At 39.5% G+C, this 20562-nt stretch overlaps 2 protein-coding genes across 2 annotated transcripts in view; one reads left to right on the top strand and one right to left on the bottom strand.

The window, feature by feature from the left end:
* NEMF (nuclear export mediator factor) overlaps positions 1 to 8969 on the top strand; it is a 56327-nt gene extending 47358 nt beyond the window's left edge. The window contains 8 exon segments of the mRNA XM_042943111.1: positions 1328 to 1405; positions 2936 to 3014; positions 3017 to 3132; positions 4685 to 4717; positions 5635 to 5735; positions 5831 to 5874; positions 5954 to 6033; positions 6309 to 8969. Of these exon segments, the coding sequence (XP_042799045.1) occupies positions 1328 to 1405; positions 2936 to 3014; positions 3017 to 3132; positions 4685 to 4717; positions 5635 to 5735; positions 5831 to 5874; positions 5954 to 6033; positions 6309 to 6386 (609 nt within the window). The 3' untranslated portion in view covers positions 6387 to 8969.
* KLHDC2 (kelch domain containing 2) lies at positions 7637 to 19869 on the bottom strand. Its single transcript, XM_042943112.1, has 13 exons — positions 19389 to 19869; positions 16243 to 16322; positions 14414 to 14531; positions 12295 to 12410; positions 11902 to 11983; positions 11652 to 11735; positions 11049 to 11129; positions 10915 to 10973; positions 10197 to 10306; positions 9738 to 9810; positions 8303 to 8390; positions 8144 to 8196; positions 7637 to 7946 (listed from the first exon to the last, which is right to left on the bottom strand). The coding sequence occupies exons 1-13, from the start codon at positions 19539 to 19541 to the stop codon at positions 7823 to 7825; spliced, it is 1221 nt and encodes a 406-aa protein (XP_042799046.1). The 5' UTR covers positions 19542 to 19869; the 3' UTR covers positions 7637 to 7822.
* Between the last annotated feature and the right edge of the window lie 693 nt (positions 19870 to 20562).

The raw sequence follows: 20562 nt of genomic DNA, 5'->3' as shown, positions 1-20562 counted from the left end.
CTGAATATAGGTCTTTTCTTGGATGTATATGTTAGAAATACTTTTCAGGCTTCCTTTTTTTATTTTTTTATTTTAGGCAGAGAGGGAGCTCTTGAGCTGGAGAGAGAGGGGCAGAGGGAGAAACAGAATCCCAAGCAGGCTCCATGCTCAGCAAGGGCCCCAACACAGGGCTTGATTCCATGACCCTGGGATCATGACCCAAGCCAAAATTGAGTGTTAGATGCTCAGCTCACTGAGCCACCAGGCACCCTCAGTCTTGCTTTTTTTTCATGTGTTTTTGATGAGCAGCATCTGTTAATTTTAATGAAATCTGAATCATCAATCTTTTATAGTTAGTTTTTTTTGTGTCCTGTTTAAAGAAATCTTTAAAATTTGTAAAGATTTTACAAGATTTATAAGATCTTGTAAAATTTGTATTTGGGCCCCAGCTAAGATTAATAAAGACAAAAATCTTTGGAGGTGAGGCCTAGATGTCTGTTTTTAAAAATTACTGGGCGAAAAAAAAAATTAGGTGATTTGGAAGTGTAGCCCAGGTAAAAGGTAAAGATAAAGCCAGTTTGTTGAGAAAATTCAAAGCCTTAAGTGCCTTGCCTTTATCCAGACTAGCTTTGCTGCCTTGTTTCCTGTTCTTCCTCTGTATGTATATCCTGACTCCAACCAAATGCAATAACTTGCTGTTAGTATACTGTCCTGTTTTTACCTTATAATCCTGCTTTTTATATAATCCCTGATACTATAAAATTTACTTAAGACTTTCAAGTTTTACTTTATTTCTTCCCCACAGTTCTTGCTTAAGCTGAAAGAAATTTCTTTCTCTGAAGTATCTTAGGAATAATGTTTGCATTTAGAATATGTTGCATTAATTTATCCTTGCTCTTATATGTATTTTTTTCTACCAGATGGTAAACTCCTTGAGGCTGAGGACTATGGTTTATCCATCTTCTTAGCCTCCATGTTGTTTATTATAATGGTACCTTGCTTGGTAACCATTTCTGACAGAGAATAGGAGCACCTTTCCTTTTTTTTTTTTTAATTTTTTTTTTAATGTTTGTTTATTTTTGAGAGAGAGAGAGAGAGACAGAGCTCAAGAAGGGAAGGGCCAGAGAGAGAGGGAGACACAGAATCCGAAGCAGGCTCCAGTCTCTGAGCTGTCAGCAGAGAGCCCGATGTGGGGCTCGAACTCACAGACTACAAGATCATGACCTGAGCTGAAGTCAGACGCTCAACCGACTGAGCCACCCAGGCACCCAGGAGCACCTTTTCTTTACAAACATTTGTTGACATTTTTTAACTGAAGTTTTCCAAGTACAATCTTTTGATTTTGTAGAGTAAAATGAAAAAAATGAAGGAAAAATACAAAGACCAAGATGAAGAAGAACGTGAACTCATCATGAAATTGCTGGGGGTAAGTAACATCTAAAAGTCTTTTCTTCCTTTGTTTTTTAAGGGGCATCCAGACCACAGCCTATCATATGGTAGGATTCAATACATTTTTGTTAAAATATAGACAGTATTGGCACAAAAACAGACACTCGGATCAGTGGAACAGAATGGAGAACCCAGAAATGGACCCACAAACGTATGGCCAACTAATCTTTGACAAAGCAGTAAAGAATATCCAGTGGAATAAAGACAGTCTCTTCAGCAAGTGGTGCTGGGAAAACTGGACAGCAACACGTAGAAGAATGAACCTGGAACACTTTCTTACACCATATACAAAAAAAAACTCAAAATGGATGAAAGACCTAAATGTAAAGCAGGAAGCCATCAATCCTCAAGGAGAAAGCAGACAAAAACCTCTTTGATCTTGGCTGCAGCAACTTCTTACTCAACATGTCTCCAGAGGCAAGAGAAACAAAAGCAAAAATGAAATACTGGGACCTCATCAAAATAAAAAGCTTTTGCACAGAGAAGGAAACAATCAGTAAAACTAAAAGGCAACCGACGGAATGGGAGAAGATATTTGCAAATGACATATCAGATAAAGGGTTAGGATCCAAAATCTGTAAAGAACTTTTCAAACTCAACACCCAAAAAGCAAATAATCCAGTGAAGAAATGGGCAAAAGACATGAATAGACACTTCTCCAAAGAAGACATCCAGATGGCCAACTGACACATGAAAACATGCTCAACATCACTCATCTTAAGGGAAATACAAATCAAAACCACAATGAGATACCACCTCATACCTGTCAGAATGGCTAAAATGAACAACTCAGGCAACAACAGATGTTGGCAAGGATGTGGAGAAAGAGGATTTCTTTTGCACTGCTGGTGGGAATCCAAGCTGGTGCAGCCACTCTGGAAAACAGTATGGAGGTTCCTCAAAAAATTAAAAATAGAACTACCCTAGGACCCAGCAATTGCACTACTAGGCATTTATCCATGGGATACAGGTATGATTTTTTGAAGGGACACATGCACCCCAATGTTTACAGCAGCACTATCAACAATAGCCAAAGTATGGAAAGAGCCCAAATGTATCAATGGATGAATGGATAAAGATGTGGTATATATATACAATGGAGTCTTACCTGGCAATCAAAAGAATGAAATCTTGCCATTTGCAACTATGGATGGAACTAGAGGGTATTAGGCTAAGCGAAATTACAGAAAGACATATCATATGATGACTTCAGTCATATGAGGACTTTAAGAAACAAAACAGATTAACAGAAGGGAAGCAAAAATAATATAAAAACAGGGAGGGGGACAAAACATAATAGACTCAAATATGGAGGACAGAGGGTTACTGGAGTGGTTGTGGGGTGGGGGGTGGGCTAAATGGGTAAGGGGCATTAAGGAATCTACTCCTGAAATCATTGTTGCACTGTATGCTAACTTGGATGTAAATTAAACAAATAAATAAAAAAAATTTTTAAATATTGACAATATTGAACATACTTACATTATTTTACTTCTATGAATTAAAGTCTGCAGGTTCAAACAAAGAAGAAAAGGGGAAAAAGGGGAAGAAAGGAAAAACAAAGGATGAACCTGTGAAGAAACAGCCCAGAAACCCAGAGGTGGACAAAGGGCTTCAGACAGCGTAAAGAAAGAAACTCCCTCCCTTGAGGTTGTAACTCAAGAGTTACAAGACTTGGCTGTAGATGATCCACATGATGACAAGGTAAGGCTACCACACATATGTGGGCTTTTGCTTTATTAATTAGGGTCACTAACCACCTCAGGTTCCCAAAATATGAGGCTTACAAGTGCTAAAACCAGGACAAGTGGTAACTTTATCCTTAATGGAAAGTCATTTTAGAAATACAACCTAAAAGACTACATTTCCAGGATGTAAGCATAAAAGACTACATTTCCAGGATGTAAGCGTAGAAAAGTATGGAGAGGCTTTGATTCTAGTGGGAACTTCATTAAAATAAGACAAATAATTGGGATTATCTTGAAGAGGAGTAGGAATAAATTTGCGCTACTCTAGATTTTTCTATGAGAATATATACTGTATTATCTTACATGATGTTGAAACTGCCAAGTGCTCTGGTTGAAAAACCAGTTAGAAGTTAAGTTTTTTCCAGTTAAGATGGTTGCCTGAGATCTTGAAATCTTGAGCAAATGATTATAAAATTGGAAAAAATTTCACTTAGCCTGCATTTTATTTATTGCAGTTAAAGCTTTGGTTAGAATTGTTTGCTCTGTTCAGTGCAGATAATGCTTACAGGGATTCTAAATGTGTTACTGTTGTTTTCCTCTGGACAATGTTATTGTTTAGTGATGTTATAACTCAGTTTGATCCTCAGATTTTTTTACACTGTTCTCATATTTGTCATTCTGTAAACTGTAAACTCATAAATATTGGGGTATAATGAATCATACATAAAAAATCTATTTGGAGATAATCTAAGCAAAGCAAAACAAAATTAAACTTACCTTTTTCTTTTATATTTACCTATTGTGTGTGTGTGTGTGTGTGAGAGAGAGTCCCAAGCAGGCTCCACACAGCACAGAGCCTGATGTGGGGCTCAAGCTCACATTTGGTGAGATCATGACCTGAGCCAAAATCAAGAGTCAGACGCTTAACCAACTTGAGACACACAGGCGCCCCAAGCTTACCTTAATAGTGAAAACTTCTTACAAGTTCTATTCTACGATTCTCCATTTTCTTTTGGCAAACATCAAATTTAGTTGTAATTTTAAATTGTCATTTTACATTTTACTGTTTTAGCATGTACTCCAAATGAAAGTCCTTAAAAAAAAAAAAAAACACTTCAGAGAACAATCCTTTTTATCTTTGAATTGCATTGTTCTCTAAAATATTAGATGCACGGGGCGCCTGGGTGGCTTAGTCAGTTAAGCGTCCGACTTCAGGTCATGATCTCGCGGTCCGTGAGTTCGAGCCCCACATTGGGCTCTGTACTGACAGTTCACAGCCTGGAGCCTGTTTCAGATTCTGTGTCTCCCTCTCTCTGACCCTCCCCCATTCATGCTCTGTGTCTCAAAAATAAAAATAAATGTTAAAAAAAAATAAAATAAAATATTAGATGCACAAATTAATTCACTAGAGTTTTGTGACACTGAAGAATACATTCTTGGGGTCCATAACCTGTTGGTTCAATGTGATAGTCTTGCTATATTAATATTTTTTTCTCCTCATAGTTTTTAATCATGTGGAATTTCAATTTAAGTTATAGCTAACTTTTAAAATTTTATGTTTGGAGCAGGAAGAGCAAGATCTGGATCAACAGGGTAATGAGGTATGATTTTTGTGTTGGGGTCTCTACAGTGACACACAATGACTACAGTCTAGTTCCCAGAACATTTGACACACAGTTTCTAACTAATTAAAACTTTAGTATATGTGCTGCCGAAGCAAGCACTAATTAAAACTTTAAAAGCTAAGACAAGATCACAGGCTCTGGAGTCCAACATTCTGGGTTTAAATCCTAACTTTGCTACATATAATTGCAACCTTGAGCCATTGTTTTTTGTGCTTCTGTTTCCTCATCTGAAGAGTGGGGATAATTGTCCTTACCAGGAGAGAGTTGTTTTGAAAATACACATGAAGCATTTAGAGAAGTCCATGGCACATAGTAAATACTACTTGAACACCAAGCATCTTGTCTAAGGTTATTCATGTTGCTAAATAAATATGGCTCATCTTATAGGCAGCCCACCAAAGAGCAACTCTAAGAAGGCTAGAAGATTCTTCCTTAAGAACAGGCAAAAGTGTCCAGGGGTGGAGGGGAGTGGGGAATGGGGACAGAAAAATCCCCGTGGTCAGGAACTACTGGTCTAGCCAAAGTATCAGTCTCATTTCCATGCAATGGATTTAAATCGATTTGTGGTCATTATTATACATTATTTTTAATCCATAGCAGTTTTCTGCAATGTACTGTTATCCAACAAGTTTTTTCTCCTTTTTCCCTTGTATGTATTTACAAGTGCCATTTTGAAAATCATGTGAGAATTATGCTATGGAAAAAATTTTTAGTAGAGAATAGAAGTATAAATACCATTTGGTCTTAAGACTGAAGGTCTATCGAGGGAAGGGTGGGGGGAAAAGATCTATCAGAAAAAGATAAAAATGATAAAAATATGTGTTGAAATATTAGAGTTTTCCTTTTTCTAGGACTGGTATGCATTTTATAATTGTTTTTCTTTTCCCTTTTAGGAAAATCTCTTTGACTCTTTGACAGGGCAGCCACATCCTGAAGATGTATTACTATTTGCCATCCCAATATGTGCCCCTTACTCCACCATGACAAACTATAAGTAAGTCGTCTTTAGTTTACTCAAAATAGCTGACATAATAGTTATGAATTGTTTTGAAATTTCTATTTAGTAATACATGTAATTCCTTCTTAAAGATACAAAGTGAAACTTACTCCTGGAGTTCAGAAAAAGGGAAAAGGTATTTAAAATCTTTTTATGAATGATTTTGATCGCTTCTTCTCTGCACAGAAGTAGATTCTTCTATTTTCTATTTACAGCTGCAAAAACAGCCTTGAATAGTTTCATGCATTCCAAAGAAGCAACAGCAAGAGAAAAAGACTTATTTCGCAGTGTAAAGGTAAAGTATTCCTCCAGAAGTCTGGAGATGGGTGGTGCAATTAAAAATGTTAGCAGTTATACTTTTCTACTTTTGGTTCTTTATTTAATACATGCCAAGCTGCAGCTCTTGTTTTGGTAGAAAATGCTGTCTTACTAGAAGCAGTAAAATAAGATCGTTTCAGTTGGAAATTTTGGAAATGCCTTTCTTTTGACAGCAGAGGGCACATAATTATCATAAAAGAAACATGACTACCATATAGCATGTGAAGATATTCAGCAATTCTCTTTTTTTAGGACACGGATTTATCAAGAAATATTCCTGGCAAAGTCAAAGTGTCTGCACCCAATCTTCTGAATGTAAAAAGAAAATAGCTGAAATGAAACCCTAAAATATTTGAGAAGAGTCAATTTTATAGCCTTTTGGAAGTTCAGAGATGAAAACACCATGTAACAAGACTTCCGCATTTAAAAATGAACTAAACATTGCCTTGCTATATTCGCCAAAAGGACTTACTGTTTTTTTTCCAGTTTTATAGAGAGGAAACACGGATAGGATTTCCTAAAATATTTGTGGACAGTTAAATGCTAATTGTATACATCTGTAGTTATTCTCCTACATTTTCTTAAAATTTGGGAGGTTAATACTAAGTTTTCATTTCATGTTGTACAGAAACTGGAGTGAAGTGGCTCAGTTGCTCAGACATTGACTTGGTCGTCTACCGTGTACAGTGTCAGAGCTCTGTTACAGGCCAATCACAGGTGGTTTTTCGTGTTCTGGTGCGGTGGTGGGGTTTGGGGGCAGTTAAACATTTAGGATTAAGTCTTGGAAGCCTTCTGCCGTTACCTGTACTTGTCAAAAAATATATTAGACCAGATTTAAAATAGACATAATTCAGCCTAAGAAATAACACCTAGAAAAAAATGGTATTGATCATTTCCATTCATTTATACAACTTCACTTTTCATCCTTACTTCTTCCTTGTAATCTCATTCAGTTCTGTACCATTTTATTTTCTACCTCTAGTAATGATCAGCATGTTACAGAGTATCTTAACCTAGGATATCATAAGTGCACTTTTAGGCTTACCACTAAAGACTCCTGACACAGCTTTCTTCTTCTGTCTCCTGACAAATGGAGAATAAAGTCCTACATCATTTCCATTCTCTTATGAGCTAAACAAACTGTCACTTTTTAAATGATGAGACAATGGCTACCTACAGTCAATATGACCATTTGCCCCAGCCCCTATACCAAAGCATTAAGGTCAAAGCACTAAACAGCTGTTGGTCCTTCCAAAATTTCTTTTACCAGCTTAGTCCTGTTGATAATGTTTTTCCATTTGAAATTAATGTAAAAAAAAGAAAACAACTTTGTAATTATACATATAGCCAGTGTTGTAAATACAACAGACTACTCTTGCTATTTAAAAAAAAAAAAAAAAATATATATATATATATATATAAATTTAAAAAAATAACATCACCATTTTGATAGTGATAAGAATAATTAGTATGTTTCTATAGCTATATATCCTGAAGTTACCAAAAAGGAAATATAATAACCATTCCTTGGGGTAAAAAGCCAAGTATCATTTTCTTTTGCTTTAATAGAAGACAGTTACTGGTGTTAAATACATTTATTGTAAACTTTAGACACAAAAATAGGTTCTCTAGGCCATTCACATGCACATTAAAACCAAAAAGCTGCAAACTACAACAATGCATATAATTATACAAACGATGCCACTCTCTGATGTTTACAGAATTGCTGTCCATGCAAGGTGATCAGAGGCATTATCTATGAAGCCTTAAGATCCAGAAGTGTTGTTACTACCAAACCTCTGATTAACACTGTGAAGTAAGTGTTTTGGAAGGCAGTTCCACGAGTTGGCTAACATTTCTTTAAAGCAAATGACTGCTTCTAAGCTTAGCCTGAAAGTGGACAAGAGAAAAATAAATTTACTGTTTGAAGAATTACCAAAAAAACAAAAGCCCACTTTGTTTAAAGATTTTCGTAAGAACTAGTTTTATCAATGGAAACTTGTCATTGCCTTTAAATTATCTGTAAGCCTGGTTTTTCAAGAGCACTAATTTAAAATAATCTGAGTACCAAGTAAAAAGTTACTTACCTTACAAGAGATTTTGGTTGAACTGAAAATATAAGTATTTCATTACTGTGTGCCTGAAAAATAGAAAATGAAGAACATATTAAAAAGTAAGTAGTCCACAAGACTCAAAAATATGATGAAGTGTCCTTTAATGCAGGGTAGTATACTTAGTACACTTACAGCTCTGTGATGGACAAGGAGGTTATTGGCACATCCACCAAAAACAATGACTTCTCCTTCGTCACTGGCACAAGCTGTGTGCCATAATCTAATTTAAAACAAGAGTTTTAAGTTACCCAGACACCAAGTTGACAATTTACACTACGAACACAATGATGAAATAAAGACTAGAGATCTTCAGTACAGACCAAAACCTAATGTTGAGCAGCAATTATCTTAAGTAGCAAAAGCTAGAAAAATCTATTAATGTCTGTTTTATCTGGATGTTACCATTTTATCTATCTGGTCCAGTCCTAACTTATGCAATGACGGGTTTGAACTGAATGATCTGTTCTCTAGGTCTTTGTTAGCAATAAAAATCTTACGGGAGATGTGTGCTACATGCCCTCTCAATCTTCTTCTTTTCATAGGCAGGGTCAGTTGACATTAAAGAAAAAATCTGAAGGATGCTGTGAATCTGCCTGACATACTCAAAGTCTCAGGCCTGGTAATTCTATGGAAGAATTTTTCTGCCAGATGAAGCCTTTATGGCATAAGTGTACTTAGAGACTTGTGGGGAAATGCAGGCTGACCTACCTAAATATGCTTTGAATACCAGTTGTGACTATATCATTTGCTTTGGCAGTTTTTGTAAGAATTCTTCTTGAGATTAACAAAAATAACTCTTTGGGTGATTTGATTTAGTATTTGTTATACAGTGCTCCTACCAATCTAATAGAAAGTTCTGGATTTACCCCCCATATACATTCTTCAAGGTTTTGAAATTCTCTCCAGTTTTTTTTTTTTTAAGTGACAAACCTAGAAGCAGTTCAATTCACTGGAGTAAAGAGCTTGATTATAAATTTTAACTACATCAATTTTATGATTAAAAACAGCAGAAGTCAACACCCAGCCCTGTTTTTCATGCACCATGACAGAAAAGAAAGCATTTAATACAAGGATAGCATTGGTTTTCTTTTCTTTCAAAAGGTTTGATGTTAGGGGCGCATGGGTGGCTCAGTCTATTAAGCATCTGACTCTTGATATGGGCTCAGGTCACAATCTCACGGTTCCTGAGACTGGGTCCTGCATCTGCGCACTGCCAGCACAGAGCCTGCTTGGAATTCTCTGTCCCTATCCCACTCATGCTCACACGTGTGCACTCTCTCTCTCTCAAACATAAAAAAAAAAAGGTAGGATGTTAAACATTAGTGAACGCTAGGGTGTTTATCATAAGAATAGTGGATGTAATGCAGCCACAATTTCCTCAATCATTACCAGTCTTGCACATCTTTTTTAAGGTTTTAAGTAATCCCTATACCCAATGTGGGACTCAGGGTTGTTTGAGATTAAGAGTCATATGCTTTACTGACTGGCAGCCAGGTGTCCCCAGTCTTGTACTGAATAATTGAGGTCCATAAAGATGTACAAGAATTACTTTGTAAATACTTCATACCTTGGCTTTTCAGTATAGGGATGATTAAACTGTATCCATTCATTTTTACTGATGCAGTAAGTCCAAGCATCACCTGATTGAAGTGAAGAAAGAAGAGCCATGAAATATGTTATTTTGTCAATGAGACATTCATGTTTAAAGGGCACAGCTTTAGCAAGAAAGGTAATAAACTGTAAGTAGAAAGAGAAAGTATATATCCTGGTTTTTCCCTGCAGTTAATCAAGTAAGCCCTTTGCATGTCACAACCCTTAAGTGGAGCTTTTAAGGGCTACACTGGACAGAATAGATGGATGTTATAGTACAAAAACAATTATAGATTTATTATAGGATCAAAAATAATAGCAAACCTCCAACCAACCCTATGGCCCTCTGATACATCTAAAATAGACTGAATTATTTTCTTCTATTTATATATTACATATGAATGATAATGATTTCTTATATTTTTAAAGGACTTACTTAGTGGCTGTTTATCAGTGGTAAATCCTCCAAAGAGAAAGAGATGATCTGAAGAAACTGGTGTTAGTGAATGCCAAGATCGGCCAACTGGGCATATGCCTTGTGGAATTCTGAAAATAATAGCTAAGTTACAATATCTGTGTTTAAAAGTAGCTACTGTTTAATATGGAAAAATATTTAAATTTTCTTTGAAAATTTATACAGAATATTTGACAGAAGAGACTTTAAATTTAAAAAGCTTCTTGGTATTTTTTTTTAAATTTTTTAATTTTTTTAAATGTTTTATTTATTTTTGAGAGAGTGCAAGTCCGGGAGGGGCAGAGAGCAAGGGAAACACAGAATCTAGGAAGCAGGCTCCAGGCTCCGAGCTGTCAACACAAAGCCTGACACGGGACTTGAACCCATGAACCATGAGATCATGACCTGAGCCGAAGTCACACGCTTAACCGACTGAGCCACCCAGGTGCCCCAAAAGCTTCTTGGTATTAATAGCTGCATGCTTGGTATTAACTATGTTTTTAGAAGGCAGAGTGAACTTTAGACCTTTTCAACAAACGTTGAGCACATGTTGTGGAACAGGAAATCAAAAAATAAAATTCCTTATTTAAGGATCTAGACATCATGTTTATTTAAATTCAGTTATTTACCTGCTTAAATTTCTATGCTAACAGAATAAAAATATTAAAAAATTTTAGAAATTATCTAAAGTGATACATACAATTCATTCCACTCCCACGTATCCAGATTAAGACAGTGAAGATCATTCATTCTAGCATCCTGAAAAAGGATAATTAAGTAATTATCATTTTTAATGACTCATGAGCAAATCATTGAAACTGTTCACAAACTTACTCGATATCTGCCTCCAAACACAAAGCCTTTGTTTCCAACAGTTGCACAGGCATGGGCAGCACGAGGTGAAGGTGCTTTACCCTATAAAAGTCACAAAAGCAATTTTTAAAAATAAACACCAATCTTCTCTGGAGGTGGGATGAGGGTATGTAAGACGCTTGAGCTTTTAAGCTCAAGTGCAGATGTCTAGTCAACAGCAGTACTAACCCTGGGAACTGTAATTTTAGATTTTGGAGATATATTACTGAATGCACTAGTTAATGGAATGCTTGTTTATTTTTTTTAAGTAAAAAGGTAGCACATTATAAGACACCTGCGTCAGAGGAAAAAGAAATCTAATATTTGAGTAAGTTAACAGTCTACTGCCAGGTCATTTATTTAGTTATAAGCAATATCCCTTAACATCTATTAGATAGTAGATGCCAGGTTAGTCCACACATTCATTAAACTTTTCTGAGGTATGGACTTCTTGGAGAATAATGAAAGCAATGGATTTTCTCCAGAAAAACAAGAATGAACTGTCAATTTTACACCACCTCCCAATTCCCTTTCTCCTCTAGGTAGCCTTACTTTATAATAATTCATTATTCTTCAGTAACTCACAGTAGTTATAGGCTGACTCCAGATAAATGTTTCAGTGTCTAAAATATGTACATGATCATTCCATCCTCTTGGGTGACTTGAATTCTACAGAAAATGAGTAAGAATCTGAGTTATTTTTCAAATAATATTTGTAAAATTACATATCCTTGTCTGGTTTATGAACAAGGCAAAATGAACAAGACTAGCAGACATAAGATGTATTATTTCAACATACTAAGTAGACCATATACAAATATGAAACTTCACTTACCCAAAAAGATGTTTCATCAAATTCAAAAGTTCCCAATACTTTATCTTCAGGTAAATATCCGTAGCCTCCAAAAAATATTAACCTGTTTGATAAAAAACCAAGACACTAAAAATTCTAACATCCACAGGTTAGGAAGTTACAAGAAGTTCTTCTTTTGTCATGCTAGGAACTGAGAAGGCATGCTTGAGTATATGAAAATTCTTATTCATAGAATAATGCCTACTGTGCCTAATTATGTCTTAGGTGCTAAGTGCTTTGATGTATTAATTCACATAATCCTCATATGGGCCCTAGAAGTTATGTTCTAGGGTTACAGTGTTTATGGGCTATGGATACTTGAATGGCAAACCACTTTGCACGTAAAAACCCAAACCTACGGGGCTGCTAACTCACTTGTTTTTATATACCCAGACACCAAGTTTATCCTTTGATGATGGAGGAATTCCTTGGCAATCAATTCTTTCCCACTGTAGTACTCTGTCTGTAGACCTTGAATCCAGCATGTAGAACTGTCAGAAGCAATGATTTCAGTTAGATTTGGTTATGCAAAAGAAATTCAACCTTGGCATTCAGTTTTATTGTGATTTATGACTATAGGAATGTCATCTAATTCAATGCTTCTACAATTGTGACTACAGACTGTTACTGGTCCAAATATACATAAGGAACTTATGCCAGAATATAAATTACCTAAGTTGCTAAGTACCCTGTTGAGCTCATTTTTTTTTCCTAATAGCCACATTTTTTTTTAAATATATGAAATTTATTGTCAAATTGGTTTCCATACAACACCCAGTGCTCATCCCAACAGGTGCCCTCAATACCCATCACCCACCCTCCCCTTCCTCCCACCCCCCCATCAGCCCTCAGTTTGTTCTCAGTTTAACAGCCTCATTTTTTTTGATGAAGGAACAGAAGTATATTGTGCCTTACATAGGCACTTTGAGTTATGCTAATCTAATTTATGGGTTTGAAGACGGTATCACCAAAAGAATTCAACTTAGCAATTTCACCTTCAAATTCAATTTAACAAACATGTCTTAAGCGCCTACTTAACTCTGGGAGCAAAGGATAAATCTTAAAAGATTAAGTACTGGTCTGTCTTTCCAAGGTTTCACATCCAGATACTTGAAGAGACCTGGCCATTATATGTATATCTTTTTACTTCTCCTAAGACTCCTAAGCTTCCTTTTCATCAAACCTAAAAATACTCAACTGTAGCCATTTCTCTGTCTACCCCTAAAGCCACGGCTTCTTTTTTTTCCCCAAGCTGCTTCATGTGGTGTTAAGGTTCTTTTTCTCTTCCTTGCCCTAAAACACACGCACCTCCACTACAGCCTGTAGCAGTGCCTCACAAAATCTTTTAGGCACAGAACCCTTACTTCACACAAAATCTTAAGCAAAAGCCTAACTGAAGTAGAGCTACACCTGTTAAGATGGAGGGGTAGGGGGGTGATCTGAAGCCTGCCTAACACCATGACGCTCCTCCCACAGGGGTCCCAAGGCATCTCAAATCCCTAGAGCTCCTAGGAATAGTCTGAAACTTTGTCAGCCATATGCTCCAGTCACACCAAACCACTTCACATTTCTGTGAACAGAACATTTGCTTATATTTCTGCCTCCTGATACTTGCATCTTGGCTACCTCTCCCAGTTATGATTCTATTCAACCCTCTTGGTTAAAGACTTTACTTATTCTCTTCCTCCATCCTGCCAAACACAATGTCAAGGATTCTTTTTCAGATTTAACAATATTTACTGAGCTATTTTATGAGCCAGGCTCTATGTATCTTCTTATCATATGCTACTGGAACCATCTACTTATTATGTGTATCCCCTCTAGGATGTGAGCGCCTAGAGACGGGAACTGTATCATTCGTCTCTGTGTCTCCAATGTCTAACCAAGTGCTCAGTATATAAGGTGCTAAGTTGCTAAATAAATTTATTAAGAGACTCCCTAGATCATATGCATCTTTCTGACTGATATTTGTGTCTTGCTGGCCTGAGAAAACAACTGTTAATCTTTTTCCTATTTGGAAAAAACACAAAGTCTGAACAACAGTACCTTATGGTACCATATTACGGGAATTTTAGTATATAAAATTCTGTATTAATTTATCCTCATAGCCGAGTGGTGGTCTGTTCATTTTACCCTGCTCCTCATGATTGCATCTTGTTTTCATTTGGTTTGCTAATATTTATCTAACACCCCAGGGTTCTAAGAGAACCACAGCTGCAAAGAGCACAAAGGAAACCCACTCAGGAAATTACTGCAGACAAGTTATCAAAGTTGACTTTACAAAAGGCATAGAGAAATACGGACTGGTAGACAAAATACTAAAATGCACATTCATACCGTTATCAAGGACATGCATGTTTTAACCGGGACAGGAATAAGTATGGGCTAACCTTAGAAATCGGAGGTTGTCTGAAAAAGAGTAAAAACCAACAGGGCCACCTAGGCACCCCATGTTTAGTTGAGCTCTCAAACCACAATCCTTAGAAACACTCACCTTATTCGTATTGCCTCTTGAATGGTGTCCTCCAAACAAGTAGAGCACCCTGTCCACACACACCGCACAGCTTCCTGACATAGAAGGAGGAACATCGCCTTCTGTGTTAATTTTTTTCCTGAGGGCAAAAAGACAATGTAAATGTTTCCCAAAAGAGAAGAAATGCAAAAGTTACTTGTTTTTCTTCTATCCCCACAATAAAGGGAAAAAATAAAATGGGCTGGCCGGCTAGATAGCATCTGTGGGTCTCGTCTAGATCTAAAATTAATTCAAAGAATGAGTTCCTTCCTCTTTGTTCACCCATTCCACAGGCTGCGCCAGCTGACCCCACACACAGGGACGGTGAGAAGCTCTGGAAGCCCAGGAGCACACCATTTTATGTTTCTCAAACTAACCTGCTCTTTATTGATACAACCATAAGTGGCTATTTTGTTTTTGGTTTTGAGTCACCCAGGTACCTAAAAGGAAAACATCCCACTCCTGACCAGTTAATTCAACAAGTGTGTTTTATTTAGTCACCTTCTAGCCATTCAAATGAATCTGATTCAAACCTAAGTAGTACTATAGGCACGTGGGTAATACTTTCTATAGGCCAGGCACTCCTGGGAGTGCTTTGCATGCTTTAAATCCTTCTGAATCTAAAAATGAATCTGAATCAAAAAGGCCTAAGATTCACAGTATTAATAGGACTGTTAAGGTCTTCTCACTCTATCACTTTATGCTAAGCTTTAACTTTGGCAGGCTTAGTTTTACAAATTCCTTATGGGGCTCAATTTTTAAAAAATTCATAGAATTCCCCTATGAAAGGAATACCATTATCAATTTCTCTCTTGAAAACAAAACAAAACAAAACACAGATGAGCCAACAGCTCAGATCAACACTGATTTGCTATGTACAGAAATAATCCTTAGTTTTAGTTGAACTTTTTAAGAAAATTTTTTCAACATTTATTTATGAGAGACAGAGGGCAAGTGGAGGAGGGGCAGAGAGACTGGAAGACACAGAATCTGAAGCAGGCTTCAGGCTCCGAGCTGTCAGCACAGAGCCCAAGAGCCATCCAGGCGCCCCATTTTTAGTTGAACTCTTAAGATTCTGCCAAGAGCCTCTTTGAGGACCACTGTCACAAGACTGGCAAAAGATCCTTTTCAGAATATCCCCAGTTGTACGGAAGGCAAATTTCAGTTCTTTTTTTAAACAAAACACACTATTTTAAAGAGATTTGTATAGAAACTTTAATGGCAGAGCTCATTAAAATAAAACACCACCTTTATTTCTAGTAGATACAATCTAGAAATTATTTTCTCATTTTCCACGTAACAGAAGATATAACATCTTGAAAAAACATCATATATGGAACTTTTATAATATTTTCATTCCAGGATTGGAAGCCTCTATCTACCTCTTTATTTTAGTATTACAATGATACTACATAGAGCTCTGAATACAAGTTTCTTCGAAGGTCATAAAAGCACCAAGTAGGGGTGCCTGGGTGACTCAGTCGGTTAAGTATCTTGACTCTTGATTTCGGCTCAGGTCATGATCCCATGGTTCGTAGGTTCCAGGCCTGTGTCAGCACAGAGCCTGCTTGAGATTCTCTCTCTCTCTCAAAATAAATAAACTTAAAAAATAAAATCACCAACTAATTACTGAAGAGTTGCTAATGTATCTAAGCTTAGCAGCTGAACCAAACTAGTACAAGGTTGGTTTTAGAACATAGAGATAACTCTGTGTCTTCAAATAAAATAGTTTTATTAGAATGGGCTTCACAGAGTTTTTATTTGCAACCTTACTTGAATTTTTTAGTCCCCCTCATAATATCCACAGTTACCATCTTCCAGTCTCCATGTTGTAGATCCATAGTTCTTCTCTAGGCAGATAAAAGTCATACAATCCTCTGACTTGATTACTCTAAGAAGAATAAAAAAAAAATAGCAAATATAAAAAATAATTGGTATTCTAAAGAAGCACTACTGTATATTTTTTCATATCTACCTTGTTTGAGATAGTAATAAGAGTTATGAGATGTTAAATGGGTCTTAACAATATAATACTATCAAATGGACAATCTTCCTTGCTCCAGGCCACATACTCAAAGTAATGCTTAATATAGATAACCCTTAATGTTTTTGATGCAGCAGGTGCAATGATACAGGAAGTTATGAAATCTCTAGGAAATCTCTAATGTCACTTTATGCTGAACAGACCATTCACCAGGTTTCAGCTGCATGACTTCAGGAGAGGTCAGCTATGCCATGGTTTGCACACTAAAGACTGTTCTACCGTGTGAGTGCCTGACTCACACTAACACGTGTCGTTTTCTAGCCATTTTTTACTCTCATCCATCCATTCTCTACCAAAAAACAGATGGCAGAATTGCCAGTGTGCAGTTATTCAGTTGCACACTGAATAATGCAAAATTTTCTGTTCGTTGTTCTCCATTTCCCTTCAGATAGTAATTCTTAACAGAATGAGTTTACCATATGCCAGAACTATCTGAACACTATCAACAGATTACTTTCTTTAAAAAAAAAAAAAAAATTTTTTTTTAATGTTCATTTTTAAGAGAGACAGCCAGAGCACAAGTGGGGCAGAGGCAGAGGGAGAGGGAGACACAATCCGAAGCAGGCTCCAGGCTCCAAACTGTCAGCACAGAGGCTGATGTGGGGCTCAAACTCAAGAATCGTGAGATCATGACCTGAGCTGAAGTCGGATGCTTAACAGACTGAACCACCCAGGTGCCCCAATGGATTACTTTCTTTAATCTTCATAACAACCCTAAAAAGTAGTTGAGATTACAAGAAAACAGGTTTTTTAGAGAGGTAAGTAATTTGCCCAAGATTACTTGGCAAGTAACTGTGGAATCAGCATTCTACCCTCCTTTCCCTGAATTGGCAACTTTAATCACTCCCTGACCTTCCTAGCCTTTGAACCTCCCCACTTTTTGAACAATGTCAACATACGGTGAACAATAGCAGTTCATGGAGAATGGGTGTCAGAGTGTAATAAGCTTGAGTACCATACAGAATTAGTGCACGTGGCCTTGTGGACATTTCTCTTTCTATTCCACCACTTAACAAAAAGAAGGCTGGAAGCATGACAGCAGGCTCACCGGGAATAGCTCAGCCTGGTCTGAAGAGGGAAAGGGACTACTATGTGGGAAGCTAAGGTTTATTGCCCTCAAAAACAATATCCAAGGGCTTTTCAGAGTTCTAGCCAAAATACTGAGGACAGCCGGTTTTGGAACCACTCCACTTCACTGGTCATCACTGGTCATCCTGCCTAAATCCTAGACTTCTGGGCCCTCAAACACTCACCATCAGAAACCTTCGTTCCTGAGGTGCCTGGGTGGCTCAGTCTGTTAAGCATCCAACTTCGGCTCAGGTCATGATCTCACAGTTCATGGGTTCAAGTACCACATCCGGCTCTCTGCTGTCAGCACAGACCCTGCACAGACCACTTCGGGTCCTCTGCCCCTGCCCCCCTTCTCTGCCCTTACCTTGATCTCTCTCAAAAACAAACATTAAAAAAAAAAAAAAATCGTCCTTCCTGACAACCCTCGCTCTCCCCACTCCCCAAAGAAAAGTCCTGTTCCTTCAATGCTGCTGATTTTTACAAACAGAATTATGAATATGTAGTTTAGACCACAGTGTGATTGACTAACAGGTTAACTTTTCTCCAGTGGATTGACATTTTAATAAGGGTCACTACATAACTGCCTCTTCCTCCTACCAAGTACCGTCCTCTAACCAGCTATTCACTGGGGGCTGAGGAAAGCACTGCAGATTAATTAGGACTGGCAAAATAAAATTTTAAAAAATGCTTTTGTGGTTAAACTAAATTAGTCAGGACAGCTATAGTGGTTTATTCCATCTGTCTTTTTTGACAGTCATCTCAAAAGTGTTCAGTTATGACCAGGTCAACGTGCAAGAAGCTAAAACCTATTACCAGAGTCATAAAGTCAGTCATCAAGCACACAGGTGTAGTGGACCAGATCTCAAGCAAATGGGGGCAGGGAGATCAATGTTAAGACCAAAAGGGACTAAAAAGTTAACTTTTGGTAGGAATGTCTCAGAGCAACCCCAGCGAATGAAAAGAGCCAGTGCTAGGATATGGATCGTTACTGAGAAGCTCTAATAGCAAAAGGGCAGGAGAACTAGAGAACAAAGTTTAAACAGGAGACACCTGGTAACAAGAAGCCAGTAGTAACAAGAAAGGCAACTGGCTCTCAACATTGTTTATGAGCAGGGGTCAGAGAGCTGAACTTGGTAGTTACAATCGTTGCTACTGATTTTTTGGTTGCTGGTGGCGCCTTCTCCATTAGTTTTCTTAATAGGGGTTTCCTCTGAAAATTGTCAACTCTTTATCAGCTGAAAGCATAACAGCCCTGGAATGTTCAAACAGCAGGGTGACGGCCATCTGCACAGGTGTAGCTAGGCCTCCCGAACAGGCGGGAAGGTTGAATAAGGCCATCCCTGCGGCCTTCGGGAATTCTAGAGAGTTTTCCTACACCCCGATTATTGCCCAAGCAAGCAACGGTATCCGTGGGCCAAAGGACCCCAGCTCCAGAGAATGAAGTGCTCTAAGCGGGCCGACAAACGGTAAGAGTGACATCACACAACGTCACCTCTCTTACCTCCCACCCGCGCCCCACCTTTTAAAACATAACACGTATCGTAGTCGTGCGCCGCCCAACGTGCCCTCCCCCAAACAACGCTCCAACGTCCACAGCGCCCAGGGCCGCCGCGGGCCCCGTAAGCAGAGGGCTGGAGTGACAGCAGCCCAGGAGCGTCGGCGCGAATTAGAGGACCGGTGAGGAGAAGCCCGCTCGCAAGAAAATGCACCGACGGGCACAGTCGCGACACGGAGAGGGGGGTCCGGGCGGCCGCTCTGCTCCCCCCCCCCCCCCACCCACCCCGCCGACCCGGACTCGGGGTCCAGCCGAGCGACGCCCGCCGCGGCCGGACGCCCACTGACCTTGTAGCCGCCCCAGACGAACATGTGGCGCCCGTCGCCGACGGCTACGTGGCCGCTGCGCTCGGCGGGGCAGGCGAGCTCCATGGACTCATAGCTCTCGTAGGCTGGCCCTGGCAAGTCGTCCGCTCGCAGATCCTCGTTGCCATCAGCCATCTTGAGGCTGCACGTTTGTTCACCAACAATCCCCACACCCGCGCGGGGGAAAGAGACAAAAGAAAAGGCAGAAATGCACGGCGGCGACAGGCGAGCAGAAAGGGGCGGCGATAGGGACGGGGTTAAGGCCGCCCGCTGGCCGCCCGCGCCCGCTCAGCCCTCCTCGGCGAGGACAGCCCCTCCGCTGCCTGGGCTGCGCTGCTGGGGCGCGGGTCGGGGGCGCGGCGGCGGCGGCGGCGGGGCCCCGCCGGGAGCAGGGCGGAAAGGGGGTCCGCTTGGGGCCGGGACTAGAATCCAGCCAGCCCGCCCCGCCTCCAGCTCGCCACTCGCCGCCCGCCGCAGCCGGCCCTTGTTTACGCCGCGGCCAGAACCGCCCGTTCCGCTGACGCCTCCTACGGGGCTCCGGAAGCGCGGCGGGCGCTCAGCGCCCCCAGCGCCGGGTCCTCCCGCCGCCGCCGCCGCTGCTGCTGCCGCCGCCGCGGCCGGCCTGAGCCCGGAGATGGTGTGTTGACTGAGCTCCAAACACTCTCTGAGCCTCCTTTCGCTGCGGGCACTACAAAGATGGGAAGAATAGTAGCCACCTTCTCGCAAAATTTTTTTTTTTTTTTTTTTTTTTTTTACTGAGAAATCTTCCTTGTGTGATTGAGGAATGTTCTCCAAGGGTTCACAGTCTGAAAAGGGGTAGTGACATTGTGACATTGCTCAGTGAGTTAGCGGTCTCAGCTTCAAAAGAGAGTCAATGCTCCGCTTTCCTGTGTCCAGGAGGCGAGGCACCTGGCCCTCCCGCGCGGGTGCGCGTGGGGCTCCCGACTTCGTGCCTCCCCGACGGTGCCCGCACAGCGGTTCCAGGCACCCCTGCTCGCTGAGCTCTTCTGCTTCGGCAGAGATCTTACTTTCCAAGCCCAGTCTGGAAAATTGTGCTCAAAAAGTATTTCAGAAACCATCATCGCCCAGTCCTTAAGGGAGGATGGCAAATTCTGTTCACACACACAGATACTGCTTTGTTCCATTTTGATACATT

Source organism: Panthera leo, chromosome B3 (assembly GCF_018350215.1).
Source record: "Panthera leo isolate Ple1 chromosome B3, P.leo_Ple1_pat1.1, whole genome shotgun sequence".
In the NCBI taxonomy this organism is placed as follows: domain Eukaryota; kingdom Metazoa; phylum Chordata; class Mammalia; order Carnivora; family Felidae; genus Panthera; species Panthera leo.
This window is presented reverse-complemented; position numbering and strand designations above follow the sequence as displayed.

What these genes read in the sequence shown, in the direction of transcription:
- KLHDC2 (XM_042943112.1), bottom strand. Translation starts at nt 19,541, where the DNA reads ATGGCTGATGGCAACGAGGATCTGCGAGCGGACGACTTGCCAGGGCCA. An exon ending in CAAGAGGCAATACGAATAAG is followed by an intron (nt 12,411 to 14,413) that starts GTGAGTGTTTCT and finishes TGCTTCTGACAG; the next exon opens with TTCTACATGCTGGATTCAAG. An exon ending in TCCTTGTCCATCACAGAGCT is followed by an intron (nt 8,197 to 8,302) that starts GTAAGTGTACTA and finishes TCTATTTTTCAG; the next exon opens with GCACACAGTAATGAAATACT.